Source organism: Ixodes scapularis, unplaced genomic scaffold, assembly GCF_016920785.2.
Source record: "Ixodes scapularis isolate PalLabHiFi unplaced genomic scaffold, ASM1692078v2 PGA_scaffold1__304_contigs__length_218370807, whole genome shotgun sequence".
NCBI classification, from domain to species: Eukaryota; Metazoa; Arthropoda; class Arachnida; order Ixodida; family Ixodidae; genus Ixodes; species Ixodes scapularis.
Genome location: NW_024609846.1, coordinates 6601840 through 6628853, shown reverse-complemented (window position 1 = coordinate 6628853; position 27014 = coordinate 6601840). Strand labels below are relative to the sequence as shown.

The window sequence follows — 27014 nt, the reverse complement described above, 5'->3', positions numbered from 1 at the left end:
TCTGGTGTTTCAGCTGAAGATGACAAAGTGAGGTAAATCGGGTTCATAGCATCTGCGGCACGTGAAACAAAGGCGTGCGATGGGTGACATTGAGATTCACGGGTTTCACCTCTGGTTAACGGCGGTGCACAGCCGAGATAATGTTTGCGGCACCTAAAATGCCTCTGGCACACTGTACCTGTTAGCCACACGCTTGACTTGGTGGAAAAGGGCGTGAACATAAGGCACCACCAACCGTATGGATGTCGGTTTCGATCTAACCATAGAGGAATGTCGAAACCTACACATTTTTCCCTCCGTTCTTGTTTCTTTTTTTCTTTGGGAAATGAGCCTTCACTGCAGTTGATAATCAGCACTGTGTCTGTGCACTTGTTGTTTCGTGTCCTCTGTCAGACTGCCCTTTTCCCACCCTGAAATATCTCCTTAAGTACGCACTAAAAGTTACTCACTGAGGTATCAGGTATGATTAAGAGTTTGAAAGTTTAGAAATGGCCAAGCGGGTTAGATGTGTCTATATGCCCAAATTTATCCCAATGTTAAAGCTACACATTTGTTTTTCCTGGGCTAATTGTGGTCACGTCGGAGTTAAAATGATATATATAGTCTGCTTCAAACATCAGATGTCATCCTTGCAATCGAGTTTTTTTTTATTGGAGGGGAGGAGGGGGGGGGGGGGGCAAGTGAATGTCACTTACACGTGTACATGTGAAGATGGGACGATATTTTAATATATTTATTGCTCGAAAAGAGGAGAGGCGTGTGGGTCGTAGCCATAACCATGATTAAACAAACTAAAGCACACTGAATTTTCTTTCTAGTAGATAGATGGTTTCTTTCCAAACCTGCAAATGTTGGACATCTCGGGAACAATATAGAGAGCCTCAGCAACGCATAGGTCCTTCTTGTCAATTTATATGTCATGCTTTATGAATCTTAACCAGAGGAAAAGCGAAAACTAAAGAGAAAAGTTTTGTCGGAAACAAAATATTGTCTGGAAATATCATATCCATGCAGTACTCTTTTGTTTCTCGACGGGTGCAGACAACTGCTCTCTGGGAATTTTCGTGGACTATAAAAGTGAGGAAAAGGGACATGATTTCATAAAGTGCCACTAGGATGTTCACAAGCCACCATGATGATTCAAGCATTCCCGACTATTGCTGTTGTAGCAGGTACTTTTTAACAGTGACGAAGTGCGGAAAAGCTGTCTAAAATAACAGCATTGTGCTTAACAACTGATTTCTTTCCCGATTAACATTGGTTTTCGCAGAACTAAGATCTAGTCTTAAAGAACGTAGGAGGCCGCCTTGGTAGCTCCCAGGCAAAGCGTCTGCCTGCAGATCCGCAGTTGGCCAGCGTAAAGTTGGCCGCGGTGTTTCCTATGTCAAGGAGGCTTATTTTGAGATGGCGCCGTGTAGCCCAGATTTCGGTTGCACGTCAAAAGAATCGACCCTCAGTCCTTCGCTGGAGCGTGCCAGATGTCCTTGGGTTCCACACGTCTGGCTCAATGGACGTAGGCTGACACAATTTGCCGACAACCGAGCTGTGTTGGAAGTAACGCATTGCAAGTAACGACGTTACTTGTGACGCAGCAGGTTTTGAGAGAACGCAGTAACGCACTCGTTAGTTTTCTAATTGACAACCGAGTAAGCCGTTTTTATTACTGTTTTATTGTTTCGTTTATCAAATTGTGTTACACGTTACTTTAAAAATATATTGTTTCTAGGGATGTCGCGAACCACCCTAGGTTCGATTTCGAAAGGTTTCGATATTTGCGAAGCAAACTGAGGTTCGATTTCGAAAAATTTCGATATTTTCGTACCGACCGAGGTTCGATTTCGAAAAATTCGCAACTTTTGACCACAGCGGAGTTTCGAATTCGAAAATTTCGAAGCTTTCACGGTTTCTAAAATTTCGAATTCGAATATTTCGAATATTTTTTTACTTCAGGTTCGATAAATTCGAAGATTTCGAAATTCTTTGGAAAAAAAATTCGAAAACTTCGAACGCTTCGAATTTTTATAGACATGAAGTTCGAACAATTCGAAGATTTCGAATTTCTTTCTGCATAAAGTTCGAAAAGTTCGAAGGTTTCGATTCTCTTTTAACGCTAAATTAAAAAAAAAACAAAAAAAAAACTTCGATGATTTTGAATTTTTTTCTAATCCAAGTTTTCAAAGTTCGAAGTCCGATTTTCAAGTTTTTCCACAGTTTCAGTTTCAAATAACGTTTTCACGACTCACTGGTTTTCACAAAATCAAGTTTAGAAAAGTTAGGGTGTGATATCTAGATTCTGCGAAGTTGGTCGGGCAATTAAATGAGACGACGAGTGTCCCGGACGTGCTAGAATATTTGCCAGTGCAGAATTGTGACCGCCAGCCCCGGGGGGGGTCTTTAACCTGCATCACGCAGTAGTGATTGCACGAACACACTGTTTTACGAGACTCATCCAGTTCGAAACGGCCAGGGGCGAGCAGGAGGTTGAGGTTCAGAAAAACCTTGAAGCCACCTGGCAAACTAGCTCGCCACCCCTTGCACGCTGGTAGTAATCCGATCCGGTGAAGTTTATAATTGTCCTGGAGGTTTATTTTCTGGGACGGAGGAATCGCCTCGCAAAAAGCACAAAAGCCGGCACAACTTGAGGTCGAGGAGCGTTCTACCATACAAGTGGCGTCGGAAGAGGAAAAACGGGGGGAAAGAGGGTAGCGGGGGGGGGGGGGGGGGGGGGGGAGGGGGGGGGGGGAGGGGGGGGGGGGCTTCAGCCTCCTTCTCTTCCTTGCAGGTATTTCGGACTGTTAAAAAAAACAATACGGGGAAAGAGGGCGTGGTCGAGGTTATTTTAATCTGAAATTATTTATGCATATGTATTGCTACTGTCGCTCTTCACTGCATAAAAGGTTGCGTAGATGGTCGTTGTTAGAAACTCGCTGTCAGAAGGCACTGCTCGTCACATGCTTAGTGGTTCGGAAGTTCAAAGCTGTCTTTTCGACCTAAACACCTGTGCCGATAGTAAAAAAAGAATAAATGCGAGAATAAAAAGCAGGAGAAAAAAAAAACTATCAAGAATTCATCGGAAGTGTTCTATTCTTGCATATTCAGAGGTTCAGAACTTCGCAACAAGTTTCTTTTACCAAAATGTGTACAGGCTAAAAGAAACACGTCCCAGGAACGTGAAGCGAAAAAAAATTGTTTTCCTTTAATGACGTGCTCAACTTGAACACTATTAGAAATCTTTTCCCATGAGTGAATTTATTCCTTAACGTGAAAAAACAATAAATATATTATTTTGTATTCTGCAGATGGCAATGATATGTACTGTCTGTGGTGTTAATTTAAATGCGATACCTCAAACAACTTAGACGAAAATAAATATCAAGTTTAGGTCATAATTGCATGCAGATACATGTCTGGACATTTCTTCGAAACTCACGTTGAATAACAATAATCACATCTTAAGACGGCACTTACCTAGGCTATACATAGATCATTCTTAAAAAGTATAACATATCTACCATAAATAGCTCCGGCTGCAGCGTGCTTCAAATCTGGCACAAACGATAATCGTCAAAAACCCGTCGTCCTTCCTCGCCCCTTCGGGGATTTATTTCTTTAAACTTAAGCATGCCAGAACATTGAAATAAACGACATTGTCTTTCGCAAGGAACGCAGCACCGCGTGTAAAAATTCGAGAAAAAAAAATTACGAATGTACCCCACTACTTGAAATCAAATGAAACCGTCCGCCGGTCTTTCGAAGTTCGACGAACGTCGAACTTTTACCCTAAAAGTTCGAAGTTCGTCGAACTTCTGACTTTTCAGAATTCGAAAGTTCGAAACTTTTCGAATTCTCTTGATAAGTAAGTTCGAAAAATCGATATTCATCGAATTTTTTGGTCAGTCAAGTTCGAAAGTTCGACAAGCATCGAACCTTGCAGCGCAATAAGTTCGAAAGTTCGAAAAAGATCGAATTTTTTAGCGTAATAAGTTTGACGGTTCGAAAAGCGTCGAACTTCTTAGCTTAACAAGTTCGAAAATTCGACCTCCGTCGAATTTTACGATATAGACAATTCGAAAAATCGAAATCTTTCGAACCTTTCGAACCACTTGATTCGATCATCGAAACTTCGATTCGAAAAAAGTTCGCGGCATCCCTAATTGTTTCTGTTTTTGTTTAAAAATGGAAGGAATTGGCATTCAGCAAACCTCGACAAAAAAGGAGAATATTATATTATTTTTCTTTGCGTTGTGAGGTTCCCAATTTAGTTAAGAAAAGTATATAATCTACAAATGTGATTCAGAAATATATTAAAGTTCGTATCCGTGGCTTATCGCTGAAAAAACAACACGAAATCAGTAGTAACGCAAAAGTAACGGTTGTTAGTTTCCGTAGCTAGCGAAAACAATATATTGCAACATTTGCAGGACGGTTGCGAATCTCAGTTACACGTTATTTTTGACGAATTAACGAATGAAGCTCTTTCGTTACTCATTTTCGGTAACTGACACAACACTCCAACCGAGCGACAGTGGCCACCGCATCTCGAGATCGGAAGCTGAATTCGCTCGAGTAAAGGCACGCGGACGACAGTGTGGTGACACTGAGAGTGAAAATGATTCTTTTCCTGATGCTGTAAGGATTTCAATGCACCTCGCTCGCGCAATTTTTTCTATACTTCGTTTCGCCTGAAGTTCAGACGCAAGCGACGCTACGAACTGATGGAACTAATCAGACAGCATCAAGAGGGCACCATCATGATGTTCGTTATGATCCTATAGGCGTTCTATCATCGGTGAACTAATCATAAACTAAGAATGCCCACTGACTTACGCTTTTCACACTGCTCTACTTGTCCTATTGGCTGGATGATATTAGCGTCAGGATATGGCTTGATTATAACTGGCTGGAATGATCACCTAAACAGTTCGTTACATGAACATGCTGAGTCATTCGAGTAAAAGTTCTTTTCTGGCGGCGGGGCCTGATTGTTTGTTTCGGACGTCGTTTGGTCGTTTATGTTTACGTTGATCTCTACTGTATATTGGCTGGCGGAAACAGACCTTGTGGCTGTTTTCGTGAGACCTTTTATAATGAAGTTACATTGCCAGCTCAAGTAATTAATTTGATTCGTTATATAACAGTGTCACTATATATTAAAATCTAACGACGAATCGCATAAGTTTAGATTGGTCATCACGCTACAAATTATTTTGTTTGTTGTTGGAGAAGTCTTAGTAACAGTCTTAGTCTATTGTATTTCAGTCTTTCACGAGATAGAAATTATGTCCTGATGTTCGGAAACTTTAATTGTGTCAGCTTTGACGATGACCGCTTGAGGAGAAAGCAAACAATTTCTACAGATTCAAGGCCTGCACGCTTTTTTGGTGACGTCATCAATGTTCCACCGGTTAGGGAAAAGAAATGCAGGCGGTAGCGGCTTTAAGCGAAGCCTATCTTGCTCCTCCGGATTGGCATGCATTTCTTTATTGCTTCGTATTGATATACAGCAAGTCCGGAATGTAGAGGAAATGTATGCATAACGAAATTGACTTGTTTTCTACCATAGGTATTAGCGGCGAGATGTTTTGGTCGGGCCCTCGTATTGTTCCCTCTCGTGACGTCATTACCCGGTGAACAACAAATTCGATCGTGTTGAAAATGAGCATTGTGGAAGCTAGAAATCATTCCGATCTGAAACCAACACTGCCAACACTGTCAAAATTAAAATTCTTGCATTACTCCTATTTAAGTCGGTAGAAAACCTTCGCTGACGTCATAGCCAGTATTTGGCCAATCGTGGAAGGCCGATCACAGCGACGCTTTCGATCACGCACGTCGCCAGTAGCGCCACTTGCGCCATCTAGCCGAGCGGCGTGCCTATGAAAAGTATCCTGCTTTGAGCATCAAACGCGAAACTCCATTTAAAAGTAGCGTAGTCCTCTACGAATCGAACTGACAATTAGTTGGTCGCCACGGTAGCAAACGGGTGTGAACAGTTAACACACCTTTTAATCGTACGTCCAACCGGTTGAAATATCTGACGATCATTTCTAAGATATTTATTTTGGGAGACATCTTCGAGGTGGAAAAGCTTTGCACAAAGATAATTCGACTTACGATTCGATTCGATTCGAATCGAATCGAATTAATTCGATAAGACGACAGAAATTCGATTCGGCGACAGAAAATGCACAACTTTGTGCTGTTCCTCTTGCGAACACATATGCAACACACCCGTAGAGATACACTGGAAGCAACTGAGTAAGAGTGATATGCTGACATATAGCGTGTTCAGGTTTCTTGCCCAATGATGTAGCCATATAGAGGTAAATAATGAGTGCTAAATGTGACAGGGTTTACCGTGCGGTCCAGCGATTCATAGAATAAACTGTTCTTGTATTTTCCCCGGACTTCCGACAATTCAACGAAGGCCGACGTTTCTAGCTGCAGGATATTCCTCCGAGAAGGGAGAGACGATATTGTCCCCTATGGCCGTTTCGAAACGGAGCAGCGCACAGGCACCCGGCAGGAAAACCTGCTTATTTCAATGCCAAGTTGGTCATACGGTCATTTTAGCTAAACCTAGCCTGCTGGCATTGCTCTGCAGCTTCGCTGTTCCTAACCGCTTCGTTTCCTCGTTTGGCAGAATTAGCGTTCTAAGCGGTAATGCTACCGAGGTACTCTGAGTGTTTGAGCTGCGAGATTGACGTCTTCTACATGGAGATTCACGTCTGCCTGGGGAAGGAGATAAGCATCTCGTTCGTCCCTTCTTCTCGCGTGCGCTTGGGGCGCGTGACTTTAAGGAAAAGAAAAAGCGCAGTTGCTGACTTTTCTTTTTCTTCCAAGAGTGTGGGAAGAAAATATTCCCGAGGTTGTCAACTATAGAGCTCACGCGCGCATCTGCAATGACGTCGGCAAACAAATGGGGATGAACCATTCCTCTCAAAACAACTGACTATAAATCTTGAATATATATAGAAAAATAAAAATGTTCAATTATTCCCACGCAGTGTCTTACACCCGCACAGCTCCGATCGAAACATTTCCTCCCAGCCACTTTCACATGGAAAGCAGCCGCGAGGTACCACAATCCACGTTATCCGCACCATTCCCGATCTGCAAACGGTAACACAGATAATTAAATATAATTAGTTTCCCTGATGACCAGTTAGTCACTGTAATAAGCGAAAATTGCTCTGTATTAGTTATCATGCTCCCGAAAACACCAACTGTTTCTCAGTGCGCAGGTGTTAGGCGCCTGTTTCCGTGTTTCACGGCGTCAGCGTCGCCGTCGGCGTCGCCGTAACCGCGCTTAATTTAGCAGGAAACTCGACGTCACCTGACCTCAACACCAATTCGATTCCCCGCTGAATATAACGGGGAAATTCAGTTTCTCGGCTAGATTTATAGGACAAATTCAGCTGCTCCGCTAGATTTAGCGGAATATTGGTGGAGAAACTGAATACGTACGCTAAATCTAGCGCTGACACAATTTCCTCGCTAAATTTAGCAGGAAAATTGACGTCACCGAATTTTCCCGCTAAAACTAGCGGAAAAGCTGAGTTTTTCATAGGTACGTGACACGAAGTCATGTGACGTCATTTTACCCGCTAAATTTAGCGGGGACACTGAATTGGGTGAGAAGGGGAGAGGAAGAGGAGGATGAGAAGGAGATGAGGAGAGGGTGCGGAGCAGAAGAAGGTGCACACCCTCCTCTCCGTACCCTTTCTTCCTCCTTCTCAAGAGTTGCGCTCCAATTTCGCATTATAGAAATTTGTAAACGTCTTTCATTTTTCGAATCATGGTCTACGGGCGCTTTGCTCAAGCAGGCGAAGCTAAATTGGCAAAGGTGGTGGTCAACCCGTGTGGGAACACCGAGATCGGTGGACCGTGGTGCCGACTTATGCTGAACATTTTGGTAGTAAAGTGGCTAGTTGGGCGAGTTGGTAATGATTGAACATGGTTAAAATTGCGCACAAATAGAAAGGAACAGAGAAGAGGGAAGAGAGAAGAGACAAGCGCAAACTCACAACTCGATGTATTGAAGGAAGAAAAAAGAACAGCCCTCGTATCAGCTCCAGCCGAGGCCACACTCGCACGGGGGCACCCGAGCACGCGGAGAACACACACCATCAACCACACATTTTTGAAGCTTTTAGTATACTCCGCTTAGGCGAACGTTGTGTCAGCCATCCTTCTGTGGCTTTAACCGACTGGGAAATAGCCTTTCTACAGTCGTTTGAGTGTGGTTGATGGTGTGTGTTCTCCACGTGCTCGGGTGCCCCCGTGCGAGTGTGGCCTCGGCTCGAGCTGATACCGAGGGCTGTTCTTTTTTCTTCCTTCAATACATCGAGTTGTGAGTTTGCGCTTGTCTCTTCTCTCTTCATCTCTTCTCTGTTCCTTTCTATTTGTGCGCAATTTTAACCATGTTCGAACATTTTGGGTTTCGGCTATACCACCAAAGTAGTAATTTTAAAGCAGAACAAAAGCTATTAATCCGCGAGTGTTTTTGCCATAATCCGACGGCGTCAGCGGTGTTGGGAGCCTAGGGGAACTGACGTCACCCTGTAGGCGCGCAGGCCTTGTTTTCAAAGAGATGAGGAATAACTACAATGTACGATGAGTGACCAGTCGAAAAAAAAAAAGTTTAGCCTAGAACTTATGTCTCCGATATGTCACCAAGCATGACGTGAGTACATGCCTGATGTGATGCTTGGTGTGTAAGCTCATTAGCCATTTTTCAGGGAGAGCGTTCCTCCGTCCTTTTCATTCAAGTTATCCTTTAGATTGCTGCATTGTACCTTCGTTTGGTCTGTGCAAAAATGCACGCAAGGGATTCATTTCAGAAGCTCTTTGTCGCTTTTTTTTTAAAAATAAGTTATGTTCCATGCCGGTAAGTTGGACGTAAAATATATCTCATCCTCTTTCTAAGCTGAAAACGCCTAATGTTTAGAACATTATCACGCATTTCCTCACGGGGGTTTATCGTTACCCATTTTGTTTAGGTAATTAAGGCCATTATCTAAATTCAACACGCCCCCGCTGATGCACCTTTCTTGCAAGTGCTATTATATATCAGCGATGCTGTTATATTTTTATTTCTCTTCTTAGCTCTGCTGTCAATGGTGTGCGGCGCTCCAGCCGGCAATGAGCCAAATGAACGTGCAGATGAAAGAGTAGCAGAAGACCGCTCATGTACAAAAAGGGATGCGGATGCTCAAAATGCTGTGAGTCGATAGAGATATTGAGAAAGGGTTTTCTGGGAAGATACATATCTTTATACGGGCACCAGATTCATCATAAAATAACATAATGATGAAGTTGATGATAAGGTTTTTAAAATGGAAGAACGACAGGGCGACGCAGAAAACAAAATTTAGTTTATACTTCACTAAATTAAGACTAAGAACCACCGATTTCAGATGCACATTATATTAAACATTTTTGTGAAAAACCCGAGACTTTGGCATTGACAGACGACGACAAGGAAGAGAATGAGAACGTCTCAAACATTACTAAACCTTCATTGAGGACAGGATTCTTTATATAGGGTCTTGTCCTCAATAAAGGTTTACATGTGCTTGAGACGTTCTTCTTCTCTTTCTTGTCGTCGTCTCTCAACACCTCAGTCACGAGTTTTTCACTAAGATGTTTGATATACACCCGCTCACTTGCGATCTTACATTCTTCAAATTATAATGGACATTATTGGCCAAAACACGAGAAAAACGTGAGGGACTGATTTCACAGAAAAGGACTCTGGACGATGTTAGAACACAGGTGGGTGCTTTATAAACGACAGAAAGCTACAGGGTGTTTGTTTTTACACTTTTGCAGATTCGTTGAAAGAAGCCGTAAAAGCTACTTTAATATAGAGTGTGCAGATGAGTTATACGAGCAGGGAATATAGTACACGTGACTATTCATAACAATCAGTAGGCTAATAAACTAAAATATGTTAATTAACGATTAAATTATTAAAAATAAATATATGACCCTAATTATAAACTCGCCGAGCGTCATCGAAAATCACAAGATTAGTAAAGTAGAAAGACTTGAAGGACGTGGAAGGCACAGTGGAGGGCTAAAGTTGCCGCTCATGCAGCAGGAGCAAGGCTAGCAGTGCAGTAACTCCCCCGAGCGGTTTTTCGTCTCTTATCCGCGTTTTCGCACCATAGCATTGTGCCTGTTGCGCGAGTGGTAACTTTAGGGCACTACTGCGCTTCCCACGTGAACAAAGACTGTCGAAAGATTGCTAATTTAGTGGTTTTGATGACGCTCATCAAGTTTCTAATTGGAATCACACGTATATTTTCACTAATTAAAAATTAATTGACTCAGTTGTTGTTAATATTTGAGGTATGGTGACGATTAACCCTCTGTCGTATAACTCACGTTCACAAACCTCATTAGTTAAGGTGTCGCGGCTTTTTTAAACCTTCAGCTTATTTATGAATGCTTTCGTAAATATGTTAACGAAGTTCCTCGTAGTGTTTGTGCCGTCAAGTAAAATTATATAGATCACAATACTATAAACGCCTGGCTTTTTGAACTCAGGTAGCTGAGAGCTGAATATATTTCGTGAACTTCTTTTTTTAGTTTCAAACACCCCTCATTTTATTTCTCATGCAGTCTACCAAAGAACCTTAAATAAAAATATCACAAACCCTTCTTCCATGTAATTCATGGTCACTTCGATGCTGGCCTAAGAAGCTCGGTAAATTTTCAAACACCTGCTCGTTTTATAGACAGAACTTTCTATTTTATCCTTTCCTGAAAACAAATGTTACGATTAATTCGCATGCAATTCTCATTTATCGATTTAGAGTTGCCCTGCTTGGATATTTTATATAAAACAACTTTGTAAAACGCTCAGAATTAGTCTCGGTGACGATGTGATTAGGAAGCGCATTGCACCAGACTACTGTTCTGCGGAAAGGAAATGCAAGCATGAAGAAAAGTGGCAGTTGTAGCGGATAATTTTGCAACAGTCAATTAGATGAGGTGTAACCAGTGAGGACTGGATTAGGAGACCTAGGCGAAGATAAAGTGACTAATAAAGGCGATGAAGGAAACATTGTGAATGAAGTTCGCCTCTTAAGGTCAATTCTCGAAGGCTGTTTTTTTTGTCTTAAGATGGGCATGCTTGAATAAAGAGAATAACCAGAAAAAAAAACGCGCCAACCGGTTTTAGAAAGCTTCTAAACCTTTAATGTGATATGCGTGATAAAAATACGAGACAGCTAATGCGTACTCAAGTTTTGGTCGAATTCATGAAAGATATGCAGTCTTTTTATTAATTTAGGAGGCGCGAGACGAAGGCTATGTCTAAGTAGCGAAGAGAGCGATTGGGGAGATGAGAACTGTGACAGAAAAATGACATTTTGTTGAAAAAATACATATCAATATTTAGACCAAGGTATATGTGGGAAGTACCCGATTCAATCAAGTTAGATTTAATAATGTAGGAATGTGTGCAAAGAGGTTGAGTTTTTAAGAATCAAATGTCTTTCCATTTAGCGGTGTTAAGTGACTTTATTCATGACGTACACCAATCAGTTAACTTATTGAGGTCATATTGCCGCGTGATGGTGTCAGTGTTAGTATGACCTTCACTACATGTTACTGTCACCAGCAAATATACGAATCTGGGAGAAAGCACACGATGGTAAATCGTTTATTTATATTAAAAACGCAGTGGCCAAGGAGAGTGCCTTGGGGAACACCCGAAGACACGGATATGGTCGATGAATTTTAAGAGTTTACAATGTGTATTGGAGTCCTGCCGAAAAGCCAATCTTTTATTCATAAAAAAACATCGTTGTCTAATTTGAGGTGATCTAGTTTGTGCACATGATGCTTATGGGGGACTCGGTCAAACGCTTTTAGAAAGTCGAAAAAAAATAGCGTCGACCTGAGAGGAAGTGTTCATCCAAACTGGAAGGGCATCAATGAAGCCTGCGAGTTGTGTGTCACATAAATGACCCTTACGGAACCCGCAATGGTTATCATTATTAAAGTGGGCTCTTCCGAAAACCGAATGGCGTTGGAATGATCAGGGTCAAGTAATTTAGAATCCACGCTTGTAAACGATATTGTTTGAAGGGGAGTTGCGATCACCGGATTCAAAAAGCGGAATGATTTGACCGACCTTTCAGTTTTTAGGGACAAAATCATTGAGCATTATTTGTGAGACGATTGCAGCCAATATGGCACTAGAAACAATCTTAATAGAATGAATAATTTAGAATTAATTTTGGCATTGCCAATTGAAGAACAGGGTGTTAGGTTTACAATCCTTTTCTCTATTTCAGTCAGAGTTAACTCAATATTTTCCATGTGATGATGGTCATTAACTTATTGAGTGCGCTGCTGTACCCTCATGAAAAGCTACAAAAAACAAAAGCTAAATTTAAAACACTGGCACTCTCAACATCGGAAAGCATATCACCAGAAGTATTAGTTAGGGTTAATACATCAGCAGGTTTAGGATTCATTTCGGACCAAAATGTTTTGGGGTTCGCGCAACATATCGCGTAGTGTGGTTTGGTAGTACGCTTTTCAAGCGGATTCAATTCCTTGCTTGCATTTATTTTCACTTATAAAGCGCCTGCCTATCTAATGGACTGTCTTGGTTCCTAACACGCCTAATGAGACGGTTTTTTCGTTTTTGTTTTTATCGCGATGACTTTTTAGGCCGACTGTAAACCAGGAACAAGTTTTAGACGTTTGGATAAAACTTGAATAAATGCACTTTTCGACCAAAGCATTAATTTTATTGTTGTAGAGCTGCCAGCTTTATTCGGCAGTGTAATAGTGAACTCCAGGAAAAAATATTTTTTACAGATGCATTCTAATTCACAGTTAATCGCGTTTAGGTATTATTGGCCTGGAATAGCGTAAGTTATTCCAGGCCTATAATTAGGCCTGGAATAGCTTTATTTGGTTTGCTAGCAATTTTTTTTTTGTAAATATACTTGGGTGAACATTATTTTATTATAAAATATCTGAAGAAAGGTTGTAATTGGCTGAAATATATCTGCTTGCGTTGTAATGATGAGATCTAGGATATTTAGAGAGAAAGTAGTGGACCGATTTTGCATTGTTACTAGCTGCGAGAAGCTAAGGTCAAGGCAGACATCGATAGCATTTACACATTCGGCAGTTTTATGTGAAGAGCAAAGAAAAGCTTGAGTCCAATCGATTAAAAATAATTGAAATCACCTGGGATAATCAAACTGCCCCCGGTGTGTAGCGAAGATAGAGCAAAAAGGCATCATGGAATGATGCAACACAGCTTCGATGCTGTTGGGTGGTCTATAAAATACACCAAAGACCACATTTAAATATTTGCCTCTAAAGACGGCAAATCACGTTCAAAATCAGCATCCAAAGAAATACCTGAACAACTACAACTTGCCCAAAACGGGTGATGCAAGAATTTTTGTATTTAGCGCAAATACCGCTGAGAACGAAAGCTGACGTTAATGAAATATGAAAAACGCGTTCGTTTTTCACGACACGCATTGAGAGTCGCAGAAAAAATATAAAAAAGCAAGTAGCGTTTACCCCCTGAACTCGCAACCAGAACAAGACGCCACCTGATCTAGAGCCGATTATATGCCGTCAATTTTGAAGGGGTAGGCAAATCACAGAACAATCGCCAAGTTCCAGACATTTTTATGGTTCGGCTATTGCCGTCATTGCCTCGACTGGACACGGGCCACTACCCGAATGCTTCTCCAGCTTTTGATTATCACGAGCCAGAATTGAGGGATCACGCAGTGCTCGGGTCCAGTCTATGAGCCACATTCAAGTGTCGTCACTGGGAGATACTGTGACCGCCCAGCCACGCGCCATCAAGTTTCGCGTAGGAGAAATTCAACGAAAACGCTCGCATTTGTCCTCGACATTTTACCGCAACAAAGGTCTTTCTTGGTCAGTGGCGTTGCTTGCGAGTATACTTACGTCCCATTAGTGTCAGTAAACTCGTGTACAGTGAAAAGCATTCCAAGGTTGAGCAATGTAGCCTTACCGGTCTCAACCTTTTGACAAATTGTCAGACCTGCTTTAGGCTGTTCCTCCTGCGCCTTTATCACAGCAAGTTTCCTTTCTTTGTAATTTGATCCGATTTATTTATTTTGATTGGTTTTAGCCTGTTATGGCATATAGCGATGTAAGTTAAAAAACGCAAAAATTAAAAACAAAAAGCTTCTATGCTCGTATACTTAGAAAGTCTTAATTGTAAATTAGGCCCTTATCACGAGACCGAGTTTTAACAACATATCACCTACCAAAATCAGCACAAAACTTTGACATAACACTTCAAGGAAAAGATACAACTCTTTTTCGAGGGTAACGTGCTACTGCGGAGCTGGTATGCACTTTCCGACGAAGGTGCCCGATACTTTGAACGAAAATGTGTCATTGGATCGACACCGCTTGGAATTACTTAAAAAACTAACCTGAAGCATAAAACGGCGTGGAGATGGCGTGCCGGTCGTGTCGTGCCTTAACAGGGAGGTGAAGAATGGGACTTTCTGTAGATTGTACTCCAACAATAAAAAACGGAAACCTCACTTGACTGTTAACGCACTGGTAGCAGTCAAGAACGATTACCACAGGGACTGGGTGATCGGATCATCAAGACGTGTTGTTTGGCAGCAAGAGCAGATCTATTTCAGTCGCTTGGCATGGTGAGGTGCAGTTGCCAATGATATTTGTAGAAGTTAGCGCCAGGACTGACAGCAAAAAGCCAACAGGTGGCGCTCTATCAGATTGCCACTCATTGTGCTTGAACGTAGAGTGTTGGGGGTAGGTGCCAAATAAACCGGTCCACACGAAATAGGCACTGGTGATTGAAGCATTGGAGACTTCTTGCGAGCGTCTTCTACCATAATGTCAAGCGTTTATAACGTCACAATGGCCAGCCTAACCAGAAGAAAGGAAAACCGTAGGTGACTAGACGACATGACGCTGAGTGAGTTGTGTCCAATAATGGTGCAGTCTTGCATCAAAAAAGGATTTCGTTACCGACTTCGATGTCAAGGTGTGCCAATACGTGCTTCCTTAAAACTCCGAGTCACAAACAGATGTATTCTCGTAGTGTGATGATTGAAAATGTTCATAATGAAATAGTTGATAGGATATCTGAAGATGGTACAGGCTAGGCGACACAGAGCGTTTCAAGGAACATTACATGTAAAAAGCCTTACCCGATGTGATTACGTGACATGGAGAAAAGCTTACTGCAGGGTCTAGGGCTGTTGTAGGGGGGACATGCAACTTTAAAATTGCAATGGGAACAGTAAATCCTGCGATATATTTTAGTCACTTCTTCCTCCTGAACCGGAAACTAGGTAATGAGTCATGGTCCTGGTAATATAAAACAAAAATAAGAATGTATATGTTCAATGAACTAACACAACCACACCGGTCTTTAGATTGGTGCACTTCAACAAAAATACTATAAGTAAGAAACACGAATATGTACATAACGTCACTCAAGACACGTTTATACTAAACAGAACAAGGCACAAAAATGGAAATTAGTAAAACTCAAATAATTCAACATGCGGCAGAACTCATAGACCTACAACTTGTGCGACGTGGAGATTTAAATCGTTTGACCCAAGTTGACTATCTGACAATCGCCAGTGGTAATCTGCACCGCGAGGGGGCCAAGGGCAACTGGCCACGCGAGCGGCGCTCTGCCACAAAGAACCGTCGAAGCGTATGCGGGGGGATTTTGGGATGCCGGCGCGGGCAATGACGGCCATTAAATGTTTGTGTTGTTGAACCGGGGCGCTGTGTCATTCCCTGAAAGGGGTAGCAGCAAGGGAATTCCTACAACACCAATGTCGAGATTCTGAGTGACGACACTTTTATAAAGAAGATGGATCCGAGAAAGGGGTAAAATGTTGCATGGTGAGCGAAGATATATGAAAGGAAAAAAATGCATGTTTGATACAGCACACATTGACATGAAAAATAACTTTACGAACAAGCAGAGGCTAGTCAATATCACTATTTGCAACATTATGTTGAAAACAACACATCATTTTCATAGTACAAAAAATATTGTTCAAACTAATCTGTGATTGAGCAATAACACAAAATTAGTCAAACTTATCGTGTGATTCATTTTCTCTTCCTCCCAAAAGAGTTTAAACTTCGAACCTCGAAAAGCTTCTAATCGTGATATTGTCAACACTCTGGTGCGGCTCATGCCCAAAGTTCATTGATTGCCAAAATATAACCAGCCCACAATAAACGGGCGTTGCAGATCGTTTTGCAAACGAAGAATATTCCATGCAAACTAATAATGTTGTGCAATGTCCCCCCCCCCCCCCCTTTCCCCTTTAAAAGAAAAAGACATCTGCTAAAATAGCGGAATCGCAATGGCGGTAAAAGTGTTGGGCAGCGTACAATCGCACATTAAAGCCTTTCCTGCAAATTTTATATATTTTATATTTTGTTAGCTCAAGAACGGAGAAACGGTGAAAAGCTGCAATTACTTTTGCAAACCCTACAAGGACGGTGACAACTACGATGAAAAGATGTATCCAGTTGGAACAAAGTGCAAGGTAGGTATTAGTAAATCTGCAATACACGAGAATTGATTGGGTGAGCGATGAAAATAAGAGAAAGACATTGCATTTTAAGTTTTAATCCTTTTGAGTTGGAAAAATTCAGTTAAACATATTTTGTCAAATATACAGGACCTTACTTTCTTTTTTTACGAAACGTGGTTACATTTGCAGGAACGCGTGTTTGCGGGTTTCTTCGAATATTAGGTGGGGTGAGGGGCATCATGGTAAGCTAACTAAACACCCCAGTCGTATTTATGAATTGTTAACTTTATGGTTTAGTGGTTTATGTTTCCCTTCCAGTTTTAAATGCAGCAATTATTAGCTTTTAAATCAGTGTAAAAGAATCGAGTAAAGACGATTGCATTACAGATATTCAACTATAAACGTTCGCGCTCTTCTCAATGGCTTCAAGGTTAAACGTAGATAAATCGCCGGAACTTCGGTTCGTAATGTTTATTTATAAACATTTCTCGTCCGCAGGTTTGAGAAGGACAAGCTCCTGAAATAATCACGATGTGCGCGAAACGACCACGTCAATATGTCTTGCAATTGAGTTGTTCCAGAAAAAGTTACAATCTCACTTTTGTGCATCATTAACAAAGCGTCAGCTTTGTTAATGCACTGGAAAGAAACAAATATAATTCTTAAGTAATTGTTTAACTATGAACGCAAGTTCCAGCGCTCTTTCTGAGTCCCGTCTTGGAATCAGGCCTTAGAAACGCGAACAGTGATCGAATATCTGGTAGCCCGTTGGTATCTCGCAAACAGTTATTTGGCCTCTCGAAATGGGTCACTTTAAAACTCCAACTGCAGCTTCACCCCAAGTTTTATAACCTAAAAAGTTAATCTACAGATAACAGTCAATTAGAAATCTTATGGTGATGTTTGTGCCTCATTTATTGTCCGACATGTCTTATACATGCAGGGTTAACACGACACCCGTCTAACTCCCATATTTCCCGTGTAGCCTTTAATGAAACAAACAAACTAAAGTTTATCGCCTTTCATAGCCTAGCCTGATGACGGTCTAGAAATAGCTGACTGGATTTGTTTAGAACCTAAAAATTATAAACATTATGTATTCCACAAGGTAACACTTTTTTATATTTAAGTTACCTATAAAGTATATTTTCAGTTTCGAAAAATGCCTTGCATACTTGACAGTCAGTTAGATCGGTTGCCCCGATCACCGAGAAGTCGTGCGATATCATTAAATTAGCTGTATCAGTATGTTTCCAATGGCCTTGGCTTTCAAATTGTCTTCCGGAACAACTTCAGGAGCGCTACGATATGAAGTGTGGCACGAAAATACGTGTTTGACTTTACATCTTGTAAATTCTGAGATAAGGAACAAAACAAACAAAAAAAAAAGAAGAAAAACGGACAAAGACAACAAATTTTGTGTTCTTGGACCGTTTTTCTTCTTTTTTTTTTTGTTCCCCATCTCAGGGTTTACAAGATGTCGATTCATTACCAGCTCGCCTGCACCCTATCACTGCTTAAATTCACTTTTTTTTTTGCAGTACGGCGATAAAGTAAGCAAGTGCACAGAAGAGGGATGTCCCTATCCAACGGATTCTGCAGACGATAACACAGAAGAGGAGAAGCCAGGGGAAGAGTCGAATGATGATGGTGAAAACGAGGGGGAGTATGAAGAAGGGGAAGAAGAAGTGGAAACGGAAGGAGATGAGGGAGGAGAGGAGGAGGAAGAGGAAGAGGAAGAGGAAGAGGAAGAGGAAGAGTAGGATCAGGAAAGCGCTTGAGACTCGTCAGACAAGCTATGAATCAGACACAAACGAAACGGAACCGCAGATAGAGGAATGAAACGCCCGCTTATCTGTGGTAGGTTGTTTCAATAAACAACGTACGGCGTGTCTGCAAATTGTGTTTTCTGCGTATTTGTATTACCCCTTACACGCTCTGCACAAAAATTTGTGCAACGAAAACCCTTATTTTTGGTGTTTTTTTTTTCGTGAAGACATAGTAATATATGAGTAGTTTTAACAATTTTAGTGGAATTCTATACTCAATGTGTGGCAACCAAAGTTTCCGAAGAAACTTTTAGTGAAGCATTTCCACGATAAATGGCGAGCGGCGTTTGAAAGGCTTAAGAATATGTGCTGCACATCTGCCTAATTTCATTTAAGACACGACCTCTTACATAGGGAGTATTCACTGGCGGCCATAGCTGTGGGCGCGACTGGTGAGCACGACCTGATAACGAGCTTCCACAGTTCATTTTCAACGTGGATGCGAAACCATCAAGTGCCGCTCTTAGCGGCCTATCAATGTGAGCTCACCTCTTGACCTGTAAGTCACTTCTTGAACTCATGACACCTCTTGACCTGTAAGATATAAGAGCCCCGATCAGAACGGACGATGAAAGCCCGTTGTCTCCTCATCTCGTTTACCTAGTGAAGACCAAGCCTGGCATTCTAATTTTTGTTGACAACTGGGAATGCGAAGATGTCTGGGCAGAAAAGGCTGAAGGAACCGAGGCTGTGGACTGCATACTTTATTATGCAACTGTTTTTTTTGTTTTTTGTGTGTGTGTCTATTAAAATGAAAAAAAAGCTACACGCTTCCCTGCATGCCGATCCGCTTTCAGCATCGGCAAGAACAATTATGCTGAGGCAGCAAAGACAAACGTGAAGAACAGATGAGGCCTTATGCACCCCAACAGGAACCTTTTTTAGCTACTGAAAAAAAAAAAGCGAACAGTTCTTCGCGGAAAATAAAAGCCACCAGACCATATACTGGGACAAATTCAAGAGTCTTCTTGACAAATGCACAATAACGTTTCCATGCGCTGAACACAAAGAAGAAATGATTGACCAGCTGCTCCTCTGCTACTTCAGCATGCGACTGCGACAACGTTGTAAGCATATTACCATGAGTATAAAAAACAAGCTCAGGAAAAGAAGAAGTCAACAAAGCAGTTCTCGCCTTAGTTTAAAGGGGTACTCCGGCGATTTCTTCATGGTCTCCGATTTGCTTGAAATTTTGCTAAACTAACTAACAAACATTGCTAAAATAGTATCCCAAATATTAGGTCAAAATATTGTTTTCGCACGAAGTTATTGAATTTTCAGTTTTGGCCCTCACCGTGTTTTTCAAACTGAAAGTCTCTACTGGCAACAACGAAAAAGTAACGTCAGTGGAAGGCCGGGGTTCACTTTTCGGACTATAGAATTTGTTCCCCACTGATTCGAAGCAGTTTCATGGTGTCAAATGAACGCTTTGGAAGCTCGCTCCGCTCCCCGCGCTCCAGCACGGAACGAATAATTGTCAGATTCTATTTCTTAGACTGCTTGCTCGACTGGCAAGCCTGCCCGCCACTGACGTCACGGCGCTGAATTGTGCGGGTATATTTGAATGTTGGTTTTTGCATCATTTTCATTTGCCGGTTTCACAATAACTATTATGAATTTCGCGATACTAAATAGCATAGCGAAAAGGCTAAAGGCCGGGGAGTTAGAAAGTAAAGTTAGTTGAGGTAGCTCAAAAAATCGCCGGAGTACCCCTTTAACAGCGTTGGCGTGAAACACAGGATGTACAAAATGGCGTTCTTTGTTAGTATGCAGTTATTTCAGCTTTTGTGTACATTTTATTAAAAAAATACTTGTCAGGTATTTTTTTTTTTTACCCGGAAGGCGGGTTGACACCAGATTGTGAAGGTATAGATGAAAAGTGCTTGATGTCCTATAACCTCTACTCCTGTTTTACTTTCAGTCACTGTGTCATGTTTCTGTGCCATAGTTTTAGTCATTATGTTATCATACTGTGTCTTCATTTCAGTCGCTATGTCATGATAAATAAAAATGTTTTCTACTCACATAGTTTGTATGTGCCACAGTACCAATTGACATCGAATGTACAGACCGTTTGTAATGCTAATACCTTTCTGCGCATGTAAAGAACAGTTTAGGCATCACTATGTAACAACATCAGAATTTATTTTGCCAACAAGGCATGAGCCTTGTTGGCCTCGACCTCGTATAAAGCCACGCAATGTGTGTAAACAATTTACGGAACTGTTAGTAAACATGCTGTCGCACATAACATGCGAGTATGATCCAGCTGTTTAATGGACTTATTTTAAATTACTGTAAATTATTGAAAGCACAGTAGAATTGCGTCGGGAAGTTTTATATTTCTACGAGTATTTTTGTCACGATCACTCATCATCGGAATGTTCTCGTTTAAAAAACAGAAACCGCACTGGAGAAGGGGAAATAAGTGACAATGTGCCAACGTAAAGCGATAATTGGACCACACACTACAGAGGAAACGAGTAAAGAACGCATAATATACTTCACAAGCCATTCGAAAGTCAGTCACTTCAATATAAGTACACATAAATGAAGTAAACACTGCTTTACGGACTCCGGCGACTTGGTGGCGGCGTCGCGGCGGTGAGGAACAACAAGAAGCGGTGAGCGCTGGAATGCGGGACCACCGCTGGGAGAAACAACCGGTGCGGTCGGTTTGGGAGGGACCCCATACTTGGGCGCCATCTATCCCCGTGCTAGTGAAGCGCGTTCGGTGCGCCGAACATAATGTGGCCGCCGCGTCGGACGGAGGGTCATCACCCAAAAGTTTTTCTTCCACCGTGCCCCCCAGTTTCGCGAGGAGAACAGGTCAGGGCATAGAGAAAAAAGACGGTACGCTAGGGTGCATTCCCATCAGGCATTGCGGCCAGGAGCTGAATTCGAGGAGATGGCGGGAATAGCCGACGCGCAGTCGATCGACATGAGGACATTGCGAAAACGAATGCGCCTTTCAGCGGCTCTCGACGAATCCCCCGGCTCTTCTGAAAGCGACGACGACGAGCTTCTTACCATCGCCGCTATTACGGGTGACTGCTGCGGTGGCAAGGAGCGCCCGTAAGGTACGAGCTTAGTGGAAAGCATAGTCAGGTGTTTAGATGACACCGAGGTACGGCTATTATGTGGTAGTACTCTTTCTTGAACCAAGAATGACGCGCATATACCTGCGGAATAGTCACCCGCTTCGTGGCCCCATCGACAACCACGTCCCCAGTGTTCATTTCTGTGGGACCGGGAAATCTGAAATTAAAATGCCAGGAGTATTTGACAGCACCGCGCGCGGGCGTACGCAAAAAAATTACGAGCAAATCGAGGGGTGACCTCTTTTGGCAGTCCCAGTGGTGCACCGGCGTGACACAGTTCGTCCTCAATGTTGCGCCGGCTTCGTGCGGCACGACAGAAGAACGCTGTGCAATGTTCTTTTTCCGGTGCGAGTTGATCGAAGATGCGATCAAATATTGTTGAAATAAACAACAGAAAAATGCCGCGTGAGCTTTTAGTGTGCTATTAAAATGATAAAAATGCTTCTCTCGTTGCTTTCTGTTTTTGTTGTTTTTGTTTTAAATTTATATTCAGGAATAAAGTTATGTTAGTTTGGCGCCCGCGAGCAATGTGAGAGAGCCTCATAACGCACAACAAAAACGTCAACGAAAATATTAATTTTCGCTAATAAGACGCATTTCTCAAACTCGAGAGCTGCAGGCCTATCCCTGTACAGCCGATCGTAAGCATTAAAAGGGGCCTAAAAGCCGACCTTTTTTCAGTCGCTCGCAGTAAAACGCAAGCGTGCAAACGTGCCTTTATTTTCGTCGAAAGAGAAAAGTAAACACAAGTAAGAGAAAAAGGAAAATGATAAAACGTACTTCATCACCCCCTATGGATACCGTCGGTGCACTATCATATTCGTCATCTCCTCTCGATGGAACGTTAAATGGTTGATCGATCCTCATGATGATCTGATATTTTTAACGCAGGATGATAGTCAAATCATGGAACGTAGAAAGGAGAAGAGTGCTCCTTTGCCTTCATGTACAGCCATATCATCGTATGTCCAATGCACACTCTACCACGATAGAAGGGTGTGCACTTGGGCTAGTTGGTGATTCATAGTTTCGGTTGTAAAAGCGCTAAAACACAACGAACAAATCAAAGAAGCGCTGGGTGTTTTTTTTTTTCAATTGCCCCTTGTGTTTTAGCTCTTTTAAACTCTACCACAAGTGACGTGAATCTGGTTCACAACACCTGTGGCATAAGAGACAAAGGGCTTGCGGTGGTTGATAGGACATTGAAGCTCACGGGCTCCACCTCCGTTTAACGGCGAGGCACAGCCGAGATAATTTTTGCGGCACCTAAAATACAAGTGCTGCGTCAGCTTTAATTTACAGAAATAGACGCAGAAAGGACAAGAAAATAGATACCAGCAGACTAACAACTTTGGTTTAGTACAATTCTCTTTCGCATGTGCAATTGTCCTTTTTACAAGCTGTTCATATATACCTAAATTAACTATCAGTTTTAAATAACATTTACGTAAAAAAATGATTAAACGTAGCTTTAACCGCACTTCCTATGAGTTATCTCGGTGAAGCACATCGCAAATTTGGATCTTCTTTGCAGTGGATTGTGGGGGACAGTCATCCGGGTGAAGCGCACCGCAAATACTGATTTTCTTTGCTATGGATAGTTATGGACGAGGTGCTAACACAATCTCTTCCTTGTTCTTCGATGGCCAGTGCCCCGAGCATTTCACGTGCAAACTGATTCTTCCTTTTTGCCCGAATGGTGATGTTGTTGAATGCTGCACTTCATTTGCAAGTCTTACAGTAAGCTGGTAAATGAACTGCTGCTGTGCCCTTCACAGATAATGCATGTTCTCTGATTCCGTCGCTTATGCAACGGCCTGTTTGTCAAACGTAACATTTACCGCACGAAACGGGAATGTGAATGACAACTCCTGTTTGGCACTGGGCATATCTTGTTCTGTGGGAAGTGTCGCATGTTTTCGTTGGTTTGTTGGTGGGATAACTTTTCGGCACGTACAGTATGCTTTTTTAGGTGCTGAGCAAACCACTTGAATGTTGTCTTTCTGCGATCTTTTTTATCCTGCAGAAAATCCCGTGAATTTTAGCATAAAGGTGTTATTTTCTTGGGCGTTTTCTTTTTCTTCATAGTCTGCTGCTGTGCGTTGTGCGTTTCAATTTGTTGCGTATGTTCTCACAGGAGAGCTATCGGGTTTCCTGCATCGCGCAGTCCGAAAATCTGTTTTTCAAAGCTTGGACTACATTGGTGTTCGCAAGATTTGTTGAGGGCAGAGACAATTAAGCGCTGTGGTGGCAACATTTCTCTTGATTGTTGTTCAGTGTCCACACAAACGTGGCAGAAACCCCTTTGGTGACCGGGGTTCGTATTTCCAGCAAACGTGGCCTTGTTCGAATTCCATCGCAAGATCTAGGAACTTTTGTGGAATTGTTACCGGGTGATTCATTTCTGCATACCAGATACGGGCAGCTTTCTTGTAAGCATCTCATGATATTTTCTCTCTATACTTCTTTCTGATCACCCTTTTCTGGGGCTTTTAGTATCAAGAAAGCATCCACCTACATGACGATAACTGATCCTTGTGTCGTTTGGGTTATTTTAGATTATTCTGTCGCATGCTGCCCGATACAAAAGACATAATGGTGGGGCCACCCTAGATCCACTAAATACGCCATTCTTTTGCACTTCTTTTTTATCTTGATATTGTCACGAATGAGGAGGTGACGAACAAGTTATAACTGAGGTAAACGGAATGCTTAATGTGCCGAACTTGTGCCCAAAACAAATAGCAAACAGACCACAACAACAGAGCGTCGCGGGTGTCGAAGACTGCGTTACAGCAGGATCGAATGCAGGGGAGAGACAGACTGCGGCTTGCCACGCGGAGCCGTTTTGCACACAAGTGGGCTTCTAAAACAATCGGCGTAGAAGGTTCGGCGCGTAGAGCATTCTAACCTCGAATCAGGAATATGATTCTTGAATTTACTAGAACATCACAATAGAGTCAATAAAAAAGTGAACCGGTGGCCAGCCATGGAGCCCTGGCTTTCTGCGCGGAACGCAAGCCCGATAACCTTTAGGCCACGAGTACACTAGCTAGTTTGTCAGCTGCACGCAGGGTAATATGCCACCACTGCCTTCGTCAAATATACACTTAACAACTCGAAAAACAAGTTCAGATTTACCCCAGTGGTCTTTCGAAAAGAAATGTCGCCTTGTTGCTCAACGGTGTCCCGGAGAATTTTTATTATTGTAGTTTGTTTGCGTAAGTTCATTTGCTACAAGCCTATCACCTAAAATACATCGTTCGTACTGTTCTTTTTTGCCACACGCCTGACTTGGTGGAAAAGTGCATAAACATAAGGCACCAGCATGTCTGGATGTTGGTTTCTGCCTAACCTTAAAGGTGAGTCGAAACCTATACACTTTTTCCCCTTCGTTATTTTTACTCCTTCGGTTCTTTGCAAAATTAACCTCCAGATGACAGTCAGCACTGTGTCTCTGCACTTCTTCCTTTGTGTCCATGTCAACTGCGCTTTTCTCACCTCGCACGATCTCCTTGAGTACGCACCAAAATTTACTCGCTGAGATATGAGGTACAATGAAGGTTTCGGAAGTTTGGAAAGGCCAAGCGGGTTAATAAGTGTTTGTATGCGCAAATTTATCCTTACATTCACAGCTACACATTTGTAAGTACCTGCGGCGATGATGATGTTTGCAATATCTTTGCCAGTCATTTTTGGTTCGTCTATTCGTTGCCTAAAAACCAACACCTAAGTGACTCCCCTCCACGATTATGTAATAATTTCGCACCACCTATCATTACGCTTGACGACGTTTTAGTCGCCATTATGAAGGTTCCTCCCAAGAAAGCTTCTGGTCACGACGGTATCCCCTCGTTCATTGTAAAAGGCTGTGCAGGTATGTTTTCTCCTTTGCTCGTTCAAATATTTACATTGTCTTTTAAACATTCTATGTCTCCGAGCTCTTGGAAGAAAGGTGTCTTGACTCCATTACTGAAATCAGAAAACCCTACCTCAGTGGGTAACTACAGACCATCTCTCTGTTAGCGGGATTCTCTAAATTGTTTGGAAAAGTTGTTCGCATGCATCTGTCTAGCATCTTCAAACAAGTCACATTTGAGAATCAGCATGGTTTATGAGCGGCCGTTCCGTTGAAACCTTGTCACTTTCCTGAGTGACGTGTCACCAAGCATTTCCTGTCGAGAACAAACTGATACAATCGATTTCGATTGCAGTAAGGCCTTTGATTGTGTTAGTCATAGAATCTTACTTCGTAAATTATCTCTTCATGGTTCAGGTGTCTGTTCCTGTTCGTGATTTTCTAGATATCTACGAGATAGACTAAACTGCGTTTCCGACGGCAAGCCAAGTCGCATTTGTTTTCGGTTACCTCCGGAGTGCCGCAAGGTTCAAACTTAGGTCCTTTGGTTTTTAATAAGATATGTTTGTTAATGACATTCATGAAGTGATAAAGCACTCCACCCTGTCCCAGTTCGCTGAAGATATAAAGCTATATCGCAAAATTCAATGTCTTCATGACAGCGCCTTGCTGCAAATCGACATCGATGCTATGTGTACGTGGTGTGTAGATAATCAGCTTGACCTAAATCTTCGCAAAACGCAGGTCATTTCGTTCACGCGCAAAATCCTCTCTGTTTTTCTTTGTTACTGTTTAGACAACCCTGTTATTAAACGTGTGTTGGTTGTGCGGGATCTTGGCGTTACGCTAGATGAAAAGCTGAACTTCAACGGTCATGTTGAAATAATCCTGTGAGCCTCTCTTAAAGTGTTGGGCATTGTTACTCGCCTTAGTTCTGTGGTTCGCGCTCCTTCATCTTTTTTTGTTTTTTTTTTGTATTGTACAGAAGCCTTATTCTGCCCAAATTACACTTTGCTTCAGTTGTCTGGAACAACCTTAGTGCCACTGCTGCACCAACGTTAGAGCGTGTCTAAAAGCGATTTGCACGTACGTTTCACGCAAGACAAGACCTCTCTGAGCCCTACTCATATATGAATGTGCTCAATCGCTTAAGATTGGTGCAGTTAAAAACAAGACGCGGCAGACGTGATCTCAAATTTTTGTTCAAGTGTCTGCGTGGGTATTATGACTTTCTTTTTGTTGTGTCTTGAATCAGTCTAAATTTGCCTGTTAGATATTTTCGCAACAGCCGCGCGTTTGCCGTTAATCCCACGCATTGTTTCTCTCCTGAAGTTCGCATACAGAACTATTTTAATAATGTACATACGCGCCTTGACTTCTTTTAATGATGACATCACGTCATTCAAGAAAAGCGTTGAAAATCTGGTGTAGTGCGTTGCCGCCGGGTCGTTTTCTGGATTTATTTGTTTTGTCGTTTTCACCTTTATAATATGACTTGGTGCTCTACTATCCTAGACTTCTGGCCGTTGGTAGGTACTGAAAATAAATAAATAAATAAATAAATATTTAAGTAATGGTATTGAGGTCGGACTTAAAATGATAAATAAAGTCTGTCGCAAACGTTGAATGTTCTTTTTGCAATCAAATGTTTTTT

General features: G+C 42.1%; 1 protein-coding gene across 1 annotated transcript; it reads left to right on the top strand.

Annotated features, from left to right (window-relative positions):
* Nucleotides 1-1106: 1106 nt before the first annotated feature.
* LOC121835927 (histone H3.v1-like) lies at nucleotides 1107-18334 on the top strand. Its single transcript, XM_042290479.1, has 4 exons — nucleotides 1107-1172; nucleotides 9109-9224; nucleotides 16479-16583; nucleotides 18113-18334. Exons 1-4 carry the CDS (start codon nucleotides 1133-1135, stop codon nucleotides 18332-18334), a joined length of 483 nt encoding a protein of 160 aa, XP_042146413.1. The 5' UTR covers nucleotides 1107-1132.
* Nucleotides 18335-27014: the final 8680 nt, after the last annotated feature.